Below are 22,856 nucleotides of genomic sequence, written 5' to 3'. Positions count from 1 at the left end.
ATCCCAAAGTTTGACTTGGAGGACGATAACCTGAAGATCTGAGGCCGAATGTCCCTGACCGCTGAAGTGATTCCCAACTGGGAGGGAACATCTCTGTGTGGCGATTGTTGCACGATGTCCATTCATCTATTGTTGTGGCATCTGGTTGATCTCAACAATGTACCATACTTCGGGACATCCTTGCCTGCAGCATATGAGATAGACAACATCGGCTGAGTCATATGAGTACATGCATGCATGCATGTGCTTGGTGGTGTCCCCATGTGTAATGGTAGTATCCATGTTGACACTCTGACACATCTTGTAGTGGTTGCCATGACAGGGTTGTATGGTGTTGTGGTTGATGTTGTCCTGAAGGCTAGGCAGTTTGCTACAAACAGTGGTCTGTTTAAGATTGGCGGTTGTTTAAAGCATGAAGTGGAAGCGTCTTGGGGAGGTGCTCCTCTTCATTAATAATATGTTGCAGGCTGTGAAGAACATGCATAGTTTCTCCATTCCTGGGAAGTACTGGACACGAAGGGTATCCTATCAGTTGCATCCTGAGTCTGTCCCCTGAGGAGGTCATTATGCTTTCTCACTGTGGCACGTTGGAACTGGCGATCAATGAGTTGAGCATCGTATCCTGTTCTTATGAGGGCATTCTTCAGTCCCTTCAGCTGTCCGTCACGTCCCTCTTCATCTGAACAGATCCTGCGTATGCATTGGGCTTGTTCATAGGGGATGGTTGTTTTAATATGTTTAGGGTGGAAGATAGAGAAGTGTAGCATCGTGATGTTATCGTGGGCTTGCAGTGCAGTGAGGTACTGAGGTGCCCATCCTTGATGGAGATGCATGTGTCCAAGAATGAGACAGGCACTAAAGAATAGTCCATGGTAAGTCTGATGGTGGGATGAAACTTGTTGATATCATTGTGTAGTTGTTTCAGTGACTCCTCACCATGGATCCTCAGGAAGAAAATGTCCACAGTGGTGCTGGTTGGAGGTCCTTGCAGAAAACATGTCTTGTTTGAATTTGTGCATGAAGATATTCGCATATTGGGGTGCAAATTTGGTCCCCTTGGCAGTTTCCTGTGTCAAGAACTGGTTGTTAAACATGAAGACGTTATGGTCGAAGATGAAGCACACATGCACGCACAAATATATAAGTCTGTAGGGTGAATTTGCATTTGCAGAATTGTATTTGCTGATACATTCTATTTTTGCTCAAAAAGCACACAGTCTGCAGGCAGTCAATGCAGACAGTCAATCCATTTGACATTTTATAGATTCTTACTTTGGAAATAGAACCAGTCTGACTCTAACCTCACACATTTAATGCATTGTCTGAGCTGAGATGTCACCTTTTTTTAAAAACCTTAAGTTATCTCGGGAATGTGACTTGAAAGAAGTTCTGGGATTTACATATTAATGAATCGAAACCTGCAACCCATTTTAAAAGCTGAAAGACTTAATAGCAATCTTGATTTGTTCAATATATCATATCAGTTGCATGACACTATGATCTTGTGCTATAAATTCTGTGTCTTATGATCCTGCTGTACTAGCTACCTGACAAAGGAGCAGCGCTCTGAAAGCTAGTAGTTCCAAATAACCCTGCTGGACTGTAGCCTGTGATTGTTAACTTTTTCCATTCTTTAGTCTATTATAAGTCAAAGTATCGATGAGAAGAAATACAAAGTTCTCCTAACTGTGTTTTAGCCACAATCTCTGTCGAACATCACTGCTTCACAGTGATATTTCATTTACCCATCCAAGCATTACTAGTTTCTCTGAATACAATTAGAACTTGGTTTCCAGTAGTGGCAAATCATGGGTAATTTTGTCAGGGAAATTTATGGTTTTTGCAAACTATTTTGAAATTTTGTCAGGATCAATAACAAAAGTTTCTAAAATATGCTTCCTTCTATTTTAAAGGATGACTATAATCCCATTCATGGTGGAAAATGGAGTGTGGCAAATTTGAAACTTTATCTGGAGAGCACACGAGGAAAGAAGGTTACTGATAAACTGTTTGATGAAATCCACTGGATGATTGTACAATCACTCAAAGCTGTTGCTGTGAGTATAACGTTGAGACTTGGTGGCTATCCAGCAGAGATAAATGGTGTGAAGAAAAATTATGAACAAGATACTGGAACCTAAATCTGGAGGAATTTTAACCCCTAAGAGCTTTCTCTCTCTCTCTCTCTCACTCTCTCTCTCTCTCTATGGATGCTGTATGACACATTGTGATCTCCAGCATTTGTTGTTTTCAGTACAGGTTCCAGCATCTGCAGTAATTTGCTCCTCCTTAGAGTGGGTGGCTTTGAGTGAGGTGATGTTTGAATACATTTTTAAAAATTAAACTTGAATGTGATCAACTTCCAAATCAACAAATCTGATTCAAAGAGGCAAGACAAAGGCAGGAAACCAAGCCACAGTCCATCTCATGCAGGTATACCAACTGGGGTGTTAGCTAGGAGTCCCAGGTATTTGACCCTCAGCTTGGTGAGTTGTTCCTGATCAAGGGCTTTTGCCTGAACCATCAATTTTCCTGTTCCTCAGATGCTGCCTGACCTGCTGTGCTTTTCCAGCACCACTCTAGTCTTGGTGAGTTGTGGTTCTAGCAGGTCATTCTTAATGAACAACATTTGGAAGAATTACTGAGGGGAGCAATGTCTGTCTCCAAGTGTGGTTCAGTACCACAATTGCTGACTAAACTAGCTGAAATGTTAGGATAGAGAATACAGACATTGCTTACCCTATTCTAATTATGGAAACCTGCATAAATTGGATAAACGTTACTACCTTTTTCCCAATGCCATATGCTGACAAAAGACTTAAAAGCACTGTCTCATTCTTTTGCTTCTCAATGCCATAGTTGGAGTCAGAATCTATTGCACTGCCATAACATCAATCTCATGTTGCAACCATTCTGATTGTTTCTCCAACATGGCTTTTTCCATCTTGAAAGCTGGACCCACATTTATTTCTATTAACAGTAAAATTGGCCTTCAAAAAAGATTTTTGTCTTCAAATGTAAATTGTGATAACCTTCAGAGATAAGGTACCATCATGAGTCATATTTGGTGTGACATCACATGCCCAACAGGAGGTAACCTGATACTTCCTCCTATGAGTAGTTGCCAAATAAAAGTCATGCAAATGCTTTCTCCCTTGAATAATTGATTATTCTTGATTCTCTAAAATATGATTAAATCATATGCCTGTCAATATTTGAGTGTTTCTAAACATTTTGCATAAAGTACTTGATGCCCACATCCCAAGGGATTCCTATCGTTTTGTATTACTAGTAATTGTAGCATGGCAAAGTGATCTCCATTTAATGGTAAGCCATGCATAAAAGACAGAAAATAACTTACGTGTGAATTGTTGCCCACCTTCTTGGCTATTTGTTTGTGTGACATTTAATCTTATTCTTTCTTATTCTTACAGCCAGTCATGATCAATGATAAACACTGCTTTGAATGTTACGGCTATGATATAATAATTGATAGCAATCTGAAGCCTTGGCTTATTGAGGTAACTATCACTAAATAACTGAAGATTTATAATGTGTTACACTATTCAGTGATTTATTCAGTGCGTCATTAACTGCTCAATTCATTTGCTGAGAAAAATATATGGATATTGATTCATAACAGCACATATTATACAGTGAAACAAACTTGTTTCTCCTCCACAATAGGAATGACAGTGGTCTCTGACTTCCTTGAAGATCAAAATCACCTTATAATAAGGATTTTAAAGGAGGCACAAGACAGCATACAAAACAAGTGAACCTTATGATTCATCCTGTATGTCAGTTTCACTCTGACCTCTGGGTTGATCAGTAATACAGGAGGCTAAGAAATTATTTCCCTTGGCCCCATCCATTCTGACATCATGAGGAATGTTTGTGACAGGACAAGATTATTTTCCAGATAGAACTTAATGGCTTGTGAATTGGATTGCAATTCAATATATGCAGGTCCCAACTGCTTTTTTTTACCCTCATTTGCTGAACTCCTGACTGACGTAGGCACCAGAGTGCATTACTGGCATGTTTAAAATACAAAAGTACCAATGAAGTGCTACACTATACTTATCGCTGAAATGGTAAATGAGTTTCCATACATTTGGGCAGGTGGAAGAAAAAGATTCCGCAGGAGAATTTGTCAGAGCCATTTTTGGGCATGCTAGGGGAAGGAGGTAATTTTCCCTTCATGTCCAAATTAGCAGACCATGCATCAAGTCAGTCTGAGAGCATGAATAATGTCAAGATCCCATTTGCATGCTTTCAGTCATGTATGGTACCCACATACAAGTGTCATGCCAAACAGGGCATGCCACACAGAGGTGACTGGAAGCATTCTTACCACTGTTATTTGTTTTGGGTTGTCCATAGGAGTTAAATTGGTGGCACTGCAAAGACACTGTGACTATTCTGAAAAATAATGAGGCATCATTGCACATAAACAGTCGTATCCAAATTACAGGATTTACATTTAAAGTAGGGGGTTAAAATCTAAAAGTGGTGCAGGAGCAGAGGTCCCAAGGTTTAAACATGCATAGGTCATTGAAGGTGGAGAGACCAATTAATAAAGCGTCCAGTATCCTTGGGGACTCGTAAGGTCAGCATTAGTGACCCTGCCTCTGAGTCACAGTACTCGGTTCAAGCCTTACCTGCACCAGAAGTATGGAATAACATCTCTGAACAGGTTTATTAGAAAATACTAATAATGCCCTTATATTTATTAAGGGTATAGAGTACAAAAGCAAGGAGGTGATGTTGGTTGAACTTGTTAGACGTCAGCTAAAGTAATGTGTACAGTTCTGGTTGCCATGTTGTAGGAATTGTCATTGGAATCTGTGCAAAGTGATTTACAATAACGGGGAGGCTCTGGGGATGAGAAACTTCAATGATGAAGGTAGATTAAAGAAGTTGGAATTTCTACCTTGGAGAGAAGAAGGATTAGAGCAGACATGGTAGACGTTTGGAAAATCATGAGTGGGCTGAATAGAGTACATATGAGAAACTGCACAGATGTCATGAGAGAAAAAAACATTCAGAGAGTAGTTAGGAAATAGGATGCACTGTTTGGGAGTTTGATGGAGCAGTTTCAATTGAGGCATTCAAGAGGGCACTAACATTTGGAATTGGCCACTTTTGGAATATTGTGTGCAATTCTGATCTCCCTCCGAAAGGATGTTGTGAAGCTTGAAAAGGTTCAGAAAACTTTTACAAGGATGTTGCCAGGGTTGGAGGGTTTGAGCTATAGGGAAGGTTGAATAGGCTGGGGCTGTTTTCCCTGGAGCGTCAGAGGCTGAGGGGTGAACTTATAGAGGTTTATAAAATCATGAGGGGCATGGATAGGATAAATAGACAAAATCTTTTCCCTGGGGTTAGGGAGTCCAGAACCAGAGGGCATAGGTTTAGGGTGAGAGGGGAAAGATTTAAAAGGGACCTAACGGGCAACTTTTTCACGCAGAGGGTGGTGAATGCATGGAATGAGGTGCCAGAGGAAGTGGTGGAGGCTGGTACAATTAGAATATTAAAAAGGCATCTGGATGTGTTTATGAATAGGAAAGGTTTGGAGGAAAATGGGCCAAGTGCTGGCAAATGGGATATTTAGAATATCTGGTCAGCATGGACAAGTTGAACCGAAGGGTCTATTTCCATGCTGTACATCTTTATGACTCTAAGAGGGGAAAAAATAGGGATTAGCATGTGATAACGATGCTCATTCAGAGAGCTGGTGCTGGCATTATGGGCCAAATGGCCTCTTTCTGTGCTGTAAGACTTCTGTGAGATACATTATTGTTTTCCATGTATATACACTCTGATATGAGTGGTTATATTAAAAAAAAGGGAAGTAGAGGGGAGGAGGAGGAGGAGAAGAAAGAATAAACTGTGGTAGCAGTGCATTAACAGCAGTCTGTACAGGAAAGCATATATTTATTTGAGAGCTGCACCCCATCTCTGTACAGCTGTGATTACCCACAGTGACATATCACTCGCCTTGCTCAATAACCCCATACCCAGTGAACAGATAACACCACATTCACAGCATAGAAATTAAAATGTGCAATCTATGGCTCTATGACCCTCATAATTGCTCAATCTTTCTGAACAAGACTTTAAAAATAACTAATCTCAGACATCAAGTTTATATCTTAAACAAAAATTAACAATTTATTATTAATAATGCAACTCCAGCAGGACACAGATGAACTATAAGGCAATCATATCAATGGGGCGGCACGGTGGCTCAGTGGTTAGCACTGCTGCCTCACAGCACCAGGGTCACAGTTTCGATTCCAGCCTCGGGCGACTGTCTGTGTGGAGTTTGCACATTCTCCCTGTGTCTGCGCGGGTTTCCTCTGGGTGCTTCAGTTTTCTCCCACAGTCCAAAGATGTGCAGGTTAGGTGAATTGGCCATGCTAAATTGCCCGTAGTGTTAGGTGCATTAGTTAGGGGAATGGGTCTGGGTGGGTTGCTCTTTGGAGGGTCGGTGTGGACTTGTTGGGCCAAATGGCCTGTTTCCACGCTGTAGGGAATCTAATCTATGATCTAAGCCCATTCTTTCTTGAGAACCAACCCCGGTCACAGACCAATTGACAAATAAGCACACACACAGTTAAGAGATAATATATTTTTAAAAATAAAACGATCCTAAGTTGCCAGTTTGATAAAATTTCAATGATGAATACCAAACCTTCATGAAATCTGATAGGTTATATTACAGGCAGGTAGGATTCCATCTTGCTGGAATTGTGAAGTCACAAACGACTTCTGCAGACCTCAGGAGACTTTTCCTCATTTCTTATAGACTGAGGTTCCTTTCTCAGAACCTTCAACAAGTTGATAACGAGAGAGAGCAAAACCAAAAAAACCTGGCCCAACACCTTCCAAAGCAGCACTCTACCTCCTGTACAAAAACCCAGTCAAAAATCAGTTCATCCTTTAGTTTCTCTTTCTTCTTCAACATTCTCGGTGATCACCTGGCTGGTACCGGTTCTCCCTTGATGGACCAATTCAACATTTAATAGGACAGCTGCTGAGAGGATGCTTCCCTTTGTGGAGAAATCAGGAACTACGGGGCTGAGTTTAAAACTAATGGATTTCCCATTTAAGGTGGAGATGAAGAATAATTTCTTCCCCAGAGTGCAGGGAAGGCTAGATCATTGAATATATTCCAGGCTGAGTTTGCCACATTTTTGTTTGACAAGGGACTCGAGGGTTGTCAGGAACAAGCAGCAAAGTGCAATTAAGGCTAAATCAGATCAGCCATGAGCTTATTGAATGTTGGAAAAGGCTTGACATCTCATAAGAACTGTTCTTGTTCCTTTTTTTTAATGATCTTTTGCCTGTCTTGTAGGTGCATTTGTCTAACCTAATGCTCCTACGCAATGCTACCCAATGACTGCAGCATGGCTGGTGGAAGGTTGCTGACTTTACTAGAGGAGATTGCACAAAGACATATAGGATGATCTTGAATTGCTATTCCCCTGAGTTAATGCATCAGAAATCTTTGTAATTTATTGCCACATGGGTTGAAGAATGCTTTGACATTCTGATCCCTTACAAGCACTTTATCCACAGACACATTTGCAGCAGTCTGAGACTGCATGGCACCAATCTGAGCTTGCATGGCAAAAAGCATGGATGGTATGACCTCTTTTTGAGCTTTCACTACGGCAGTGGGACAATTGGTGGAACTTAGCATGGGAGACAGGAATTTCATTGACAGATCTGGAAGTTGACAGGATTCCTGAACTGGCAAGGAAGTGCCGGCCAACTGCAACATGTAGTGGTCAGCCAACTGGGGATAGTGACCCATGGATTAATATAATTCTGCAAGGCAGGGATGGGCCTTTTTGCTATTCTTACTGGTAATTGTGCTTCCAGTGCCTGTAGCTACCTTCCTTGGGGTTACTCCTTTCATGCATCAAACATTGCAATTCCCATTAAAATCCAAAGGCTATGTTATATTCTTTATAGAAAGAACAGCTTTAATCTTGTTCCATGTTAGGGGTGCGGTAGGATTATCCTTCAGACTGTCAAGCAGTACTCCACCCGACACACACACACTATGGCGATGATGATAAGTCCCATGCTCAGTAACTGACTTGATCCAAAACTTAGGCCTGTATGTTGCAAATATGTTATTTTTGCAAATTGGTTTCTTCCCCGATGCAGGTGAATGCTTCTCCTTCACTGGCATCCAGCACAGCTAATGACCGAATCATGAAATATAATCTCATCAATGACACGTTAAATATTGTTGTACCTAATGGCGAGATCCCAGATTGTAAACTGAACAAAAATCCATCCAAAGAAGCTCTTGGAAATTACGTTATCCTGTAAGTTATTCACAAATAAAAATCTAAAGTGTTGGATTACTCATGTAAAAATTTTAATGAAATAATAACTATCACAAAACTTTTCAAGACAAAGTACAGAATAGTTAAGGTTTATACATCCCGATGTATACCTTGAAAGTCCAAGCCAATTCTATTTATTTTTTGTTCTGCATCCAATATACACAATTTAAGTATTACCTTGCTAGATAGATATTGAGGAACACTTTTACAAGAAAATATGACTTGATGTTGAAATGGAGACGGTGGCATACTAGGAATGTCATTAGAATGGTCATTTAGGTTTTTTGGATGCAAGCTGGAGTCTACATTGTAGTCATCTTAAAGTCATTTGTTCATGATACTTGGTTAAAGGCTTTCTTGGATGCTTCTTGTCTATAGTTGTTTCCATTATGACTAGGTCCCAAAATGCTCTCAGAACCTCTCTTGTGACACTGATTCCAGTGTGTGCTTCCAGCAGTTTACTTTAAGTCTCTATTTCTAAGTCAATGATCAGTATTTTGCAGTTGTTAGAGGTATTCCTGGCACTGTAATAGTTTTCAATAGGTCTGGATTATAAGAGTCTGTCTTTTGGTAGCGCACCTCCCCCAGGAACAATGCATTAGTTCTCTCAGCTTCTCCTTGAGGTAGATTTGCATTTTTAGGCTGTTTACCTTGTCTCAGTCAAATTTGCAACAGTTCCAAACAATTGAAAGTTTCAAACAGTAATTGCTTCAAATAAAGGGATATAATCTTGTAACCTTCCTATATTATTCCAAGCAAGATGTGTAATGATAGTAATATTATGGCTATATTCAGTTCAAATCTGCATTCATTAGTGTTAGACAATGTTAAATTGGAGCCATCACTGACCAGTGTCTATTAGGAATTCAATGATTACCAACTGGCATTGACAGAACATCAACTTTTGATTGTCACTAAGAGAATGTCAACTGACAGGCACTGACCAGTGTCTATTAGGAATTCAATGATTACCAACTGGCATTGACAGAACATCAACTTTTGATTGTCACTAAGAGAATGTCAACTGACAGGCACTGAGATTAATCTAAATCAAGAGACATTTTGCATTTTAGCGAGTTTTGAGAAGATTTGTAGCTCAGGTTGAGGTTTTGGATGTAGTTTTGCTCGTTGAGCTGCAAGGTTCATTTCCAGATGTTTCATTACCCTACTACAAAAGGACCAAATATTGAACTACAGAAGCAATCATCCCAACACCCACAAACGAAGCTGCATCAGAACATTATATCAATGAGCCAACATCCAAAACATTTTGCATTTGACTGAGCCAGGAGAAAATATGCACAACTTGTATTTGTACAGCATTGTTAATAGAGTACAACAAAATACTTCACAGAGGAGAAAATTGATTCCAATTAGCAGTGGAAAAAATGCTGGGAAGATTGACCAGAGACATTATCGACAGAGTCAGTCTTGGTATTCCAGAATATGAGGCCAAAATAGTCAAAAGTGGGAAAGAGAGAAAAGGAATGTACAAGAGGCCTGAACAAAGCTCATGTGCTTACATGTGGGACTAAAGAAAATTGCACAGGTAGGAAGGGATAATGACAGGATTCATAAATCAAGACAAACATTTGAATTAAATTAATGGATTAAGGCAGGGCAAAGCAAAGTGTTGATTTAATTGTAGAATATGCAGGATAGAATTTAAGAAGATGAAAAGTATTTGAGTGTTATGGGATGAAGGCTTAAGACCATAAGATCACAAGACCATTAGGAATAGGAACAGTACAACGATCAGTCCTCGAAGTTCATCTATTTGAGTGTCATCTGCAAATTCAGCTGCAGTACTCTTTATCCTGTCTCCGTGGCATTAATGAAGATTGTAAATAGCTAGGGCTCAAGGACTGTACTGTGTGGCACGCCACTCACTGCCAACCAGAGAGGACCCACTTATCTGAACTCTCTTATTGGTTGTTCAATCCTCAATCCAAGTTAATAAATTAGCCCTCACCCATGTGATTTTACGTTCTGTAATAACCTACCGTGCATGTACATATATATTGAATATCATTTATTGCAATTTTGGTTTGATTTTTGAGTTAGTAATTGGTGTGTTTTCTGTGTATCTGAAGTTAATCATTAGATTGTACGTATTGTAGCCATGGTAATTTATTTTAAAACAGTTTTTGAAGGCCTGGCTGTAGATTGAATGTATTTGTGTGCACTACTAATGGTGTAGTGCAATCCAGCAGGAAAAGTAATAGGGCCTCAAAGTTTGATACAGAATCCTAGAACTTTTGATCTTAACACTTAAGAGAAATGCCCATGACTTTGAGAGGGAAACTTTAGATTCCAGTTTTACTGAGTTTTGAGCAGCCTGCTGAGATTATTGGAATAGGATATCTATGCAGTTGCAAAGAGGAAAGGAGATATAATGAACTGGATTACCTGGGGTGGCACAGTGGCTCAGTGATTAGCACTGCTGCCTCACAGTGCCTTCGGTTCTAGTGTCGGGCCACTGCCTGTGTGGATTTGCACATTCTCCCTGTGTCTGCGTGAGTTTCCCCCAGGTGCTCCAATTTCCTCCCAAAGATGTGCAGGTTAGGTGAATTGGCCATGCTAAATTGCCCGTAGTGCTAGGTGCATTAGTCAGAAGGAAATGGGTCTGGGTGGGTTACTCTTCAGAGGGTCAGTGTGGACTTGTTGGGCCAAGGGAGACCTGTTTCCACACAGCAGTGAATCTAATCTAAATCTGCCCTACCGTTCAGGAAGTTCATGGCTGATCCAACATTCCTTACATCCACTTTCTTGACCTTTTCTCCATGATCCTTGATTCCCTTACTGATCAAGAATCTCTCTCAGCCTTAAATACACACAAGGACTCTGCCCCATGGTTCTCTGTGGCATGGAGTTCCAAAGACTCACTAATCATCAGAGAAGAAATTCTTCCTCATCACAGTCGTAAACTGGAACCTCTTTATTTTGAGGCTATGCTTCCTGGTCCTCGACTCTTCAGGAGGGGAAACAACCTCTCAGCATTTATTCTGTCAAGCCCCTTAAGAATCTTAAATATTTCAATGAGATCATCTCTCATTTCTTTGAACTCCAATGAGTAGAGTCCCAACCTATTTAGTCTTTGCTCATAAAACAATCCCTCCATACCAGGGTTCATCCTAATGAGCTCTTTCCAATGAAATTATATCTTTCCATAAATAAGGGGACCAAAACAGCGAAAGTAAAACTTCCCAACTCTTATACTCCAAACCCCTTGAAATAAGGACCAACATTCCATTCCTCATTACCAGCCGGACCTAAGTGCTAGTACCCCCAAGTCCCATGTGTTGCACTTTCTGCAGTTTTTTTTCCATTTAAATAATTCTCTGTTCCTTTGTTCTCCCTTCTGTAACAAACAATTTCACATTTCCCCACACTAATGTGTGCTAACATTTTGCCCACTTACTTAACCTATTAATATTTCTCTGTAAACTGTTTATTTCCTCCTTGCAACTTGCCTTTCCACCTACTTTTGTGTCAACTGAAACTTTAGCTAAGTATATTCACTTCCGTTATCCAAGTCATTGATATATATTAAAAACAGTTGTGGTCCTTGTGGAACCACACTGGTCACAGATCACCAACCTGAAAAAGAAACCCTTATCACCACTCACTGCTTTGTGTCCATTAGCCAATTCTCTGTCCATGCAAATATACAGCACCATGGGTTCTTATTTTATGCCTTAACCTTTTGTAAGGTACCTTGTTGCACAGCTTCTAGTTGTCCTTTGTCCACTCTGGTTGACACTTCCTTGAAAAACTCTAATAATCAGTCACGTTTTCTCTTTCATGAAGTAATGCTGACTCTGCTTGATTAGATTAGGACTTTCCAACTGTGCTGCTATCACTTCCTTAATGGATTCTAATATTTTTCCAACCACAGATGTGGAGCTAATCAGATAATAGTTCTGGCTTTATGCCTCCCTTCCTTTTTGAATAGGGGTGTCACATTAGCAGTTTTCCAATTCTCTTGTCCTTCTTCAGGATCCAGAATTTTTGGAAAATTACAACCAATGCATCCACTATCTCTACAGCAACCTCTTTTAGGATGCTAGCATGATGGCCATCAGGCCCCAGAGACTTATATGTCATTACACCCATTAGTTTGTCTAATACAGTTTCTGTAGTGATGGTGATGGTTAATTCCTCCCCCGTATTCTTTGGTATTCATGGGACATACAAAGTATCTTACAGTGTAAAGGCTGATGCAAAATATTGATTTAACTCCTCTGCCATTTCCTTGTTCCCAAAACTGTTTCCCCAGACTCATTTTATAAGGGGCCTTTGTTCACTTTGACTTTTGCCTTAAATGAAAGTTTCAGATTCAGTAGGTATGATGGAAGTGTGGAGATCAAGTGTTATTGGAGGTAGAAAAAGATATCTTGGTATGGATAACATATTTGAAGTACAATTCAAGATCAGATAGGACACTGAAGGCACACAAAGTTGACTTCAACCTGAACCAGAGAAGGATCAGAGTTTGGGGCTAGGATGTGGAGTCTTTTGTGGAAACCATGCAGGATGGCTTCTGGTTGGCCAGTATTAGTAATAGCCGTGAAGCCAAGAGACTTCTGAAGAAGTATATTTGATGTGAAATGTGAACTCTATTTCTCTCTTGGCAGATGCTGGCAGATCTCCTGAGCATTCCAACATTTTGTATTTTTACTGACCTTAGTGGTAAGAGAGATAGAGCAGGATGTCGTCTGGATATCATGCATTTGTATATTGAATCCTATTGACAACATTACCAAGAGTAAATACCTCCTGACTCAGAACTGCCCTCTGAAATACATTATTTTGTTGAGAGTGGTTGATAATGATTGGGAAAAGAGCTGAAAATGTGTTGCTGGAAAAGCGCAGCAGGTCAGGCAGCATCCAAGGAACAGGAGATTCGACATTTCGGGCATAAGCCTTTCTTCAGCCCTTCTTCTTCATTCCTGAAGAAGGGCTTATGCCCGAAACGTCGAATTTCCTGTTCCTTGGATGCTGCCTGACCTGCTGCGCTTTTCCAGCAACACATTTTCAGCTCTGATCTCCAGCATCTGTAGTCCTAACTTTCTCCTCCATGATTGGGAAAATCCTGCTGAAGTAGTCCTGGTGTCAGTTAGCACTTGGTACCATTCAAACTATGAACAGTCAAAACAGGGTACATGGTAAGCTGAGATACATAAGAAGGCCTTCAAAACCATTACTTGAAAAAGCAATGTGGAATGAAACCAATTTTGAACTCCATCTGCAGGGATGACTTGGCAAGAATATCATGTGAGGTGGTCTCCTCATTCAGCCATTCATAAATCCCTTCTGTTGAGAAAACAAAAAAATCAACAGAAGTGATGACAATGTCAAGAAGCCATTAAGCGCTCCGCTTAGCCAATTCATTTGCCTGAACAATACCATTAATAACTTGGTAAGATTAAGAGTCATGTTCCTGATCAAGGAAAGCAATTGAGACTGACAGTGTCTATAAGTAAAAAGTGAGGTCTGCAGATGCTAGAGATCACAGCTGAAAATGTGTTGCTGGTTAAAGCACAGCAGGTCAGGCAGCATCCAAGGAACAGGAAATTTGACGTTTCGGGCCAGAGCCCTTCATCAGGAATGAGGAGAGGGTGCCAGGCAGGCTAAGATAAAAGGTAGGGGGGAGGGACTTGGGGGAGGGGTGATGGAGATGTGTTTCGGAGTCCGTGTGGGATCAGTCGGTTCCGTAGGCAGGTGCTGAGGAAGGATTTCGGAGTCCGTGTGGGATCAGTCGGTTCCGTAGGCAGGTGCTGAGGAAGGATTTCGGAGTCCGTGTGGGATCAGTCGGTTCCGTAGGCAGGTGCTGAGGAAGGATTTCGGAGTCCGTGTGGGATCAGTCGGTTCCGTAGGCAGGTGCTGAGGAAGGATTTCGGAGTCCGTGTGGGATCAGTCGGTTCCGTAGGCAGGTGCTGAGGAAGGATTTCGGAGTCCGTGTGGGATCAGTCGGTTCCGTAGGCAGGTGCTGAGGAAGGATCAGTCGGTTCCGTAGGCAGGTGCTGAGGAAGGAGATCAGTCGGTTCCATAGGCAGGTGCTGAGGAGGAATCAGTCGGTTCCGTAGTTCACAGTCGTTCACATCTCCATCGCCCCTCCCCCAAGTCCCTCCTCCCTACCTTTTATCTGAGCCTGCCTGGCACCCTCTCCTCATTCCTGATGAAGGGCTCTGGCCTGAAACGTCGAATTTCCTGTTCATTGGATGCTGCCTGACCTGCTGTGCTTTAACCAGCAACACATTTTCAGCTCTGACAGTGTCTATAAGCACTTTTTAGAATGACGTCATCTGCCCAGAAGTGGATGGAAATAGGTCTCTTGATATGTCTATCTCAAGATTGTAGCCCTACAAAGTGTTCAGTGACACCAGTGGATTTAAAAGGAAAGATCTATGGTTCAATGCTACTTCAAATGTTTCCCTGATTTAATCTTCTACCTTTTAATTGAATTTGCTTTGTTTTGAAAACACATGCATAGCAGTCAATGTGTTCCATAACATTATAGTAAAAGCTCGATACACATAAGAAAAATGCAAAAATTGATAAATTTTCAGCTAAACAAATAGCTGTTTTAAATTTGAAAGATGATCCATTTAAATCAAATTCATCAGTTTTGTCTTTGCTTCTTTGTCAGCTATGAAGAATTAGCACTGAATGAAGGAGCGGACCGTGACTTAAAAAATCGCCCAGGCCAGTCATTTGGTTCAAAAGTTGGACGAGCAAAAGATTTTGGAAGGCCTATCAGCATGACTTGGAAATAATATTTAAAAAGTGGAAAAAACAGTTAAACTGCACCAATGCTGTTCATAAACACAGCTGGTCTAACTGTGCAAAATGAATGATGTGATTTGCTGTTTGCAATTTTTTACACTATTTGCTGAGTTTTTTCTGTCTGGCACTAATTCAGGTTGATCTCTCTTTTCAGCTATCTTGTTTTTTCGTGTTAATATCTTGATGATTTTGATCAGATCACCCCATAATCTTCTAAATTCTAGAGAAAACAGGCCTAATTTGCATAACGTCTCCTCATAACTTAACCCCTGTGAAGTCCAGGTATCATTTTTGTAAACCTACGTTGTACTTCCTCCAAGACAATATATTCTTGCTAAGGTGTGGTGCCCAGAGATGGTTACATTACTCCAAGTTGGGTTCCAACCAGGGTTTTGTATCACAGCAGCATAACTTCTGCATCCTTGTACTCCAGTCCTCTAGATATAAAGGCTAGCGTTCTTGATTATTTTCTGCACCTGTTCATAACATTTTTACTGTCTATGCACCTGAATGCCCGAAGTCTCTTTGGACATCCACTATATTTAATATCATACTATCCAGAAAGTACCTTGATCTATTCTTTCTCAGTGTAAAATGGATAACCTCACACTTGCTTACATTGAACTCCATCTGCCACATTTCTGCACATTCACTTAGTCTATCGATACTCCTTTATAATTTATGAGGTCATCTATACTGTCAAAAATGATGCCTAACTTTGTATCATCAGCAAGTTCTGTGCTATCATCCAACATAGGTGGTAATGAATAACCTGAATAATTGAGGCCCTAACACAGTTCCTCGCAGGACACCGCTGGGCCTGCCAATATAAGTACCTATCCTTTATCCTTACTTTCTGTTGCCTGCCACTCAACCAATTTCCAAGCCATGTCAATAATTTGCCCTCAATTTCTTGGAATTCTACCTTACTTAACAGTCTCTTTGGGACTTTATCACGTGCCTTCTGGAAGTCCACATAAGCAACATGAGTAGACATTACCCTGTCCATTACCTTAGTCACCTCTTCAAAAAATTAAATTAGATTTGTCAGGCTGTCCCTGATTAACCAAAATTCTAAGGTGTGCAGTTAACGCAAACTTGATTATAGTCTCCAACAATTTTTCCATCACAGATGTTAGGCTAACTGGTCAGTAATTCCCTGGTTTATTTATTTCACCCTTCTTAGAAAGCATAGTTGCATGTGCATTTTTCCAATTCAGAAAGGCAATGCCTGAATCTAGGGAACTCTGAAAGATCATAGTTAGGGTATCCACGGTGTCCTCCCCTAGTTCTTTTAACACCTTCAACCGAAACTGTCAGGGATTTGTCACTTTTTAATGTTAATTTTATTCAGTCCCTGTTCTGAATCCACTATTTATTCCAGGAGTTCTGGAAAGCTCCGCTGTAAATTCTGAGGCAAAGTAGTTATTCAATATTTCTGCCATTTTCCAGTAGTTATTACCAATATCCAGACTTACAGACTTTAATGCATTGCACCTGACCACCTGCTTTCTGTTTATATAACAATAATATTTCTTTTTATTGATTTTGATGTCCCTAACACATTTCTTTTTGTAGTTCTTATAAGTTGCTTTGTGACTCTTTGATGGTCTTTGTATCTTTGCCATTCAGCTGGATCAGCACAAGGAAAATTTACAGCCCAGGAATAGGCCCTTTGGATCTACAAGCCTGAACCGATCAAATCCACTGTCTAAACCTATCACCCAATTCCTAAGCATCTGTATCCCTCTGCTCCCCACCTACTCATGCATCTGTCCAGACGTACCTTAAATGAATCTATCGTGCCTGCCTCTACCACCTCTGCTGGCATCGTGTTCCAGGCACTTACCACCCTTTGTGTGAAGTACTTTCTGTATATATCCCCCTTAAACTTTTCACCTCTCATCTTGAACGCTTGACCTCTCGTTACTGAATCCCTCACCCTGGGAAAAAGCTTATCTCTATCCACCCTGTCTATATCCTTCATGATTTTGTAGGCCTCAATCAAGTCCTCCCTCAAACTCCTTTTTTCTAATGAAAACTATCCTAACCTACTCAACCTCTCTTCATAGCTAGTACCTACCATAACAGGCAATATCCTCATAAACCTTCTCTGCACCCTCTCCGAAGCATCCACGTCCTTTTGGTAATGTGGCGACCAGAACTGTACACAGTATTCTAAATGCGGCTGAACCAAAGTCTTGTACAATTTTAACATGACCTGCCAGCCCATATACTCAATACCCCGTTCGATGAAGGCAACCATACTATATGCCTTCTTGACTACTCAATCCACCCAAGCAGCCACCTTCAGGTACAATGGACATGAACTCGCAGATCTCTTGCTATTCAACTTTTCCCAAGGCTCTTCCGTTTAGATTATACCTGTAGTTCACTCTAGAATTAGACTTCCCAAAATCACCTCACATTTGCCTGCATTGAACTCCATCTGCCACTTCTCTGCCAACTCTCCTGTCCACCTATATTCTCCTGAATACTTTGACAGTCTCCTATGCTTTCTGCTACTCCACCAATGTTCGTGTCATCTGCAAACTTACTGATCCGACCAACAATGCTCTCTTCCAGATCATTTATGTACATCACAAACAACAGTGGCCTTGGCACTGATCCCTGTGGAACACCACTGGTCACCTTTCCCCATTTCGAGAAACTTCCTTCAACTATTACTCTGTCTCCTGTTGCTCAACCAGTTCTTTATTCACCTAGCTAGAATACCCTGCACACCATGTGACTTCATTTTGTCCATTAGTTTACCATGGGGAACCTTATCAAACACCTTACTAAAGTCCATGTATATGACATCTACAGCCCTTCCTTCATCTATCAATGTGGTCAATTCTTCGAAGAACTCTCCTAAGTTGGTAAGGCATGATCTCCCCCGCACAAAACCATGTTGCCTATCATTGATAAGCACATTCTTTTCCAAATATAAATAGATTTTATCCCTTCGTATCTTCTCCAGCATCTTTCCCACCACTGACGTCAGGCTCACTGGTCTGTAGTTACCTGGAATATCCCTACTACCCTTCTTGTACAGGGGGACAACATGAGCAACCCTCCAGTCCTCTGGCACCTCACCTGTATTTAAGGAGGCTACAAAGACATCTGTCAGGGCCCTAGCTATTTCTTCTCTCGTCGCCCTCAGCAATCTGGGATAGATCCCATCCGGTCCTGGGGATTTGTCCACCTTAATATCCTAAGCCTACCCAACACATCTTCCCTCCTTATGTCAATGTGATCCAGAGTAAACAAACTTCTATCTCTAATCTCAATATTGATCATGTCCCTCTCCTCAGTGAACACTGATGCAAAGTAATCATTGAGAATCTCACCCATTTTCTCAGGTTCAACACATAAACTTCCTTCCTTATTCTTTAGTGGACCAATCCTTTCCCTAGTTACCCTCTTGCTTCTTATGTAAGAATAAAAGGTCTTGGAATTCTCCTTAATTTTGCTCGCTAAAGTTATTTCATGACCCCTTTTAGCCCACTTGATTCCTCATTTAAGATTGGTCCTACTCTCCCAATATTCCTCCAAGGCCCATTCTGTTCTTAGCTGCTTGGACCTTATGTATGCTTTCCTTTTCCTCTTGGCTAGTTGCACAATTTCTCCTGTCAGCTACGGTTCACAAATCTTGCCTTTACTATGCTTTGTTTTCAAAAGGACATGCCTATCCTGCACTATCTTCAACCTATCTTTGAAAGCCTCCCACATATCAAATGTGGACTTCCCTTCAAATAGTTGCTCCCAATCCATATTTCCCAGCTCCTGCCAAATTTTGATATAATTAGCCTAGGCCCAGTTTAGTACTCTTCCCTTAGGACCAATCTCATCTTTGTCTACGAGTATTCTAAAACTTACAGATTAATGTTTCATTTTTGCATTGTTGTAAGCTCTTTGTTTTAGTTTTATACTGTCCATTGTCTTTTTCATTGTCCATTGCTGTTTTTTTTCTATGAAGTGGAGCTTTTCCCTCTCAGGAGTATAAGCTGGTTTTATATTTTGTTCAATGTTTCTTTTAGCATCCTCCACTATTCTTCAGTTGTTTATCCATCAGCAGATTTTCCCAGTTAACTGTGGATAGTCACTGTCTCATCGCATTAAATTCAGCCTTAGATAAACTAAAACACAAGTAGCTGATTCATGCTTGTTCCTTTCAAATGCTACATTGAATTCAATCATATTATGATCACTACTTGATAAATTTCACGCAGAATTACGTTACTAATTAAATCCTGCTCATCACTAAATCCAATCCTGCTTGTCCCATTGTTGGATCTAGAGGAAACTATCCCAGACATGTTTCAGAATTTCACTACCTTTCTGACAGGTGCTTGTCTGCCTCTCCCAATTTATGTTAAAGTTAATATCCCCCATTAATATGACCCTAGTTTTGCTATGCACTTGCCTAATTTCTACATTTATACAATCAATCACTTCAACAACGCCTATTATAGTTTTAGATCCTTTGCTGTTTGTTTTATTGTTCCTCAGTTTCACCCACACAGTCTCCACTGAATGCTTTGTCCCTCCCTCACAATTAAAATAATTTTGAATCTAATCCAGGTGGCTATTCCACCTCTTTTGCTTTTTACCTATCTGTCCTGTAAATCTTATCACCTGGTATATTTAGTTCCAACCCTGACCATCCTGCAGCCATGTCTCACTAATGGCTACTTTCTCATAACCGCTAATTTGAATTCGTGCCTGCAGCTCATTTATATTAGTCCTTATGCTCCATGCATTTGTATATAGAATACTATAACTGATGCTTTATTCACCTGTTTATTATTTCTCTCTTTTTGTTTAATCAATATACTTCTTATAGTACCTGCCATACCTGAAGTACTATCTGAGCTCTTAAACTTGTTCAGTTTTAACTGTATCACTATCACTGACTGTCCCTACAGCTCGGCTCTATAGGAGAATTTTCATTTCTACAGTACCTTTCATAAACACCAGACATCCCAAATTGTTTACAGTTGATTAACTATTTTTAAAGTGTAGCTGCTGTTAGAGAAATGCAGCAAATTCCCAAAATATTCCAATGTGATGACCAGTACGTCTGTCTTTGTCATCTTGATTGAGACAGAAATATTGGTAGAATACCTCAGAAAACTCATCTACTCTTCTATGAAATTGTGGCTTGAGTTTTTTTACATCCATGTATGAGAGCAAATAGGGCCTCTGTTTAAGATCTCATCTGACATAACACCACTGACAGTTAAGCACTCCCCCAGTTCAGCAGTACTACACTGGAATGCCAGCATGATTTTTTGCTCAAATTCTGGAGTGGAACTTGAGACAACAATCTTCTCACTCAAAGATGAGTGTGCTCCCAGTGAGCCCAATGAACAATGCTCACTAAACTTCTGTGCCTCTTTAAGTCTCTTTATTATTTAAGACTCTTCTCAAAATCTTTGTCCTTACCTAATCTTTTCCTCATCTAATCCCATATGTGGTTCAGCGTGAAGCAACTTGTGATATTTTACTATAGTAAAGGTGTTAAATAAATGTAAATTGTTTAAGTAAGAAACTGTTTAGTATGGTCAAATAAAATTCACATTCTGATTATGGCTAACTATTTTAAGAAAAAAATTGAAGAAACTTTGTGTGAATATAAGGGTTATCAGATCAATGGTTAATGATTATTAGATTAGCCATGATCTTACTGAATGGTGAAACAAACACATGGGTTAAGTGGCTTACTTTTGCTGCTACATTTTACGGTTTTATAAACACCAGCATTACATTTCCAAAAGATAGTATCTATTATTCACATAACAAAAAAAGAAAGAACTGCAGATGCTAGAAATCAGAAACAAAAATAGAAATTGCTGAAAAAGCTCAGCGGGTCTGGTGGCATCTGTGGAGAGAAAGCAGAGTTAATGTTTTTAGGTCCAGTAACCCTTCTTCAGAACTGAAGAACTAGGTAAACTTTGGTATCTATGTAGAAGTTGGGGTGGGGAGAGGGGGGGATGAGTAAATGAGAAGTGGAGTTGGAGCCCAAAGGCAGAGAAACAGTTTGATAGATGAAGGCTGAAAGAACAACAGATGCTGTAAATCAGAAACAAAAACAGAAATTGTTGGAAAAGCTCAGCAGGTCTGGTAGTACCTGTGAAAAGAGATCAGAGTTGATGTTTCGGGTCTGGTGATTTTTCCAATAATTTCTGGTTTTGTTTCTGAATAGGTGAAGGAATGGGTAAAGGCCAGCCCGGGAGAATGAATAGCTGCTAATGGGGACTATTAATAGCTGACAATAGGTTGTGTGTGGTAGGAGACTGTGTGATGGCAATGCCTGTTTTGTGTGTGTGTGTATATTTGTGGGGGTGGGGGGTTTAGGACATGGGAGAAGGTGCTCAATACCTAAAATTGTTGAACTCCATATTGACCGGACCATGTTCTCGAACTCCATATTGAGTCCAGAAGGCTGCAGAGTTCCCAAAGGGAAAATGAGGTGCTGTTCTTACAGCTTGTGCTGAGCTTCGCTGGAGCATTGCAGAATGTCTAAGACAGAGAGATTGGCCAGGGAACAGGCTGGTGTGTTGAAGTGGCAGACAACTGAAAGCTCAGAGTTATTTTTGCAGGCTGAATGTAGGTATTCAGCAAAGCAGTTGCTCAGTCTGTGCTTTGTTTCCCCAATGTAGAGGAGACTACATTTTGAGAGCAAATGCAGTAGACTAGATTGTGTGAAGCACTGGTTCACTTGGAAGGTGTGTTTGGATGGTGAGGAGAACCTAAATAAATGGGCAGGTGTTACACCTTCTGCGTTTGCAGGGGATGATGCCGTGGGGCTATGGGGATGTGTTTGGTGTGAAGGAAGAATGGACCAGGCTATCTCGGAGAGAACAGTTTCTGTGGAAGAATGACAAAGGAGGGGAGGGAAATATGTGTCTGGTAGTGGCATCTCACTGTATAAACAGCTACACACCAATTTTAAATTATCGGATTTAATAGGCATAAAGCCCTAAGGAGCAGCCCAATTGCAATTTTCACTATAAATCTCCCAGACAGATTAGTAAAAACACTTCAGCCCAAGGAACTTTCCAAGAATAAATTCTAACCAGCAATCACCTAGCCATAACCAGCACTGCTGCCGCACAGCGACAGAGACCTGGGTTTGATTCCAGCCTTGGGCCACTGTCTGTGTGGAGTTTGCACATTCTCCCCATGTCTGTGTGGGTTTCCTCCGGGTGCTCCGATTTCCTCCCACATTCCAAAGATGTGCAGGTTAGGTGAATTAGCCATGCTGGGGATGTGTAGGTTAGGTGCATTAGTCAGAGGTAAATGTAGAGTGATGGGGAATGGGTTTGGGTGGGATATTCTTCAGAAGGTTGGTGTGGACTTGTTGGGCTGAAGGGCCACACTGTCGGGATTCTATAGATCACCCAGTCAACAAGCAATTGAAGGCTCATGACAATGAATGACATCCAAACAGGTGCTTAATTGTTGTGAGGTGAACATTAGTTGGAGCCACATCTCCTGAATACAGATTTGCAAGTAATATTGAACCTATTGGCAAGATAGAGAAAAAAAACGAAGAGCAAAGCAAAAATTTTCCACTTTGGAACTGCACATCAGCATTTCCTCAGGTTAGACAGCCATGTTATCTTGCTGCAGAAAGCTGGATTTGATTTTGAATGAAATGCCAGAAAGATAAAACTAGACAATATTGCCCAC

At 40.7% G+C, this 22,856-nt stretch overlaps 1 protein-coding gene across 1 annotated transcript in view; it reads left to right on the top strand.

Annotated features, from left to right (window-relative positions):
• The window catches only part of LOC132824736 (polyglutamylase complex subunit TTLL1-like), a 71,900-nt gene extending 56,755 nt beyond the window's left edge, over positions 1 to 15,145 (top strand). The window contains exons 6-9 of the mRNA XM_060839416.1: positions 1,914 to 2,057; positions 3,435 to 3,521; positions 8,182 to 8,345; positions 15,019 to 15,145. Of these exons, the coding sequence (XP_060695399.1) occupies positions 1,914 to 2,057; positions 3,435 to 3,521; positions 8,182 to 8,345; positions 15,019 to 15,145 (522 nt within the window). The remainder of the gene's footprint in view (positions 1 to 1,913; positions 2,058 to 3,434; positions 3,522 to 8,181; positions 8,346 to 15,018) is intronic.
• Positions 15,146 to 22,856: the final 7,711 nt, after the last annotated feature.

This window comes from Hemiscyllium ocellatum, chromosome 19 (genome assembly GCF_020745735.1).
Source record: "Hemiscyllium ocellatum isolate sHemOce1 chromosome 19, sHemOce1.pat.X.cur, whole genome shotgun sequence".
In the NCBI taxonomy this organism is placed as follows: Eukaryota; Metazoa; Chordata; class Chondrichthyes; order Orectolobiformes; family Hemiscylliidae; genus Hemiscyllium; species Hemiscyllium ocellatum.
The sequence above is the reverse complement of the archived record's forward strand: the minus strand, read 5'-3'. Positions and strand labels throughout refer to the sequence as shown.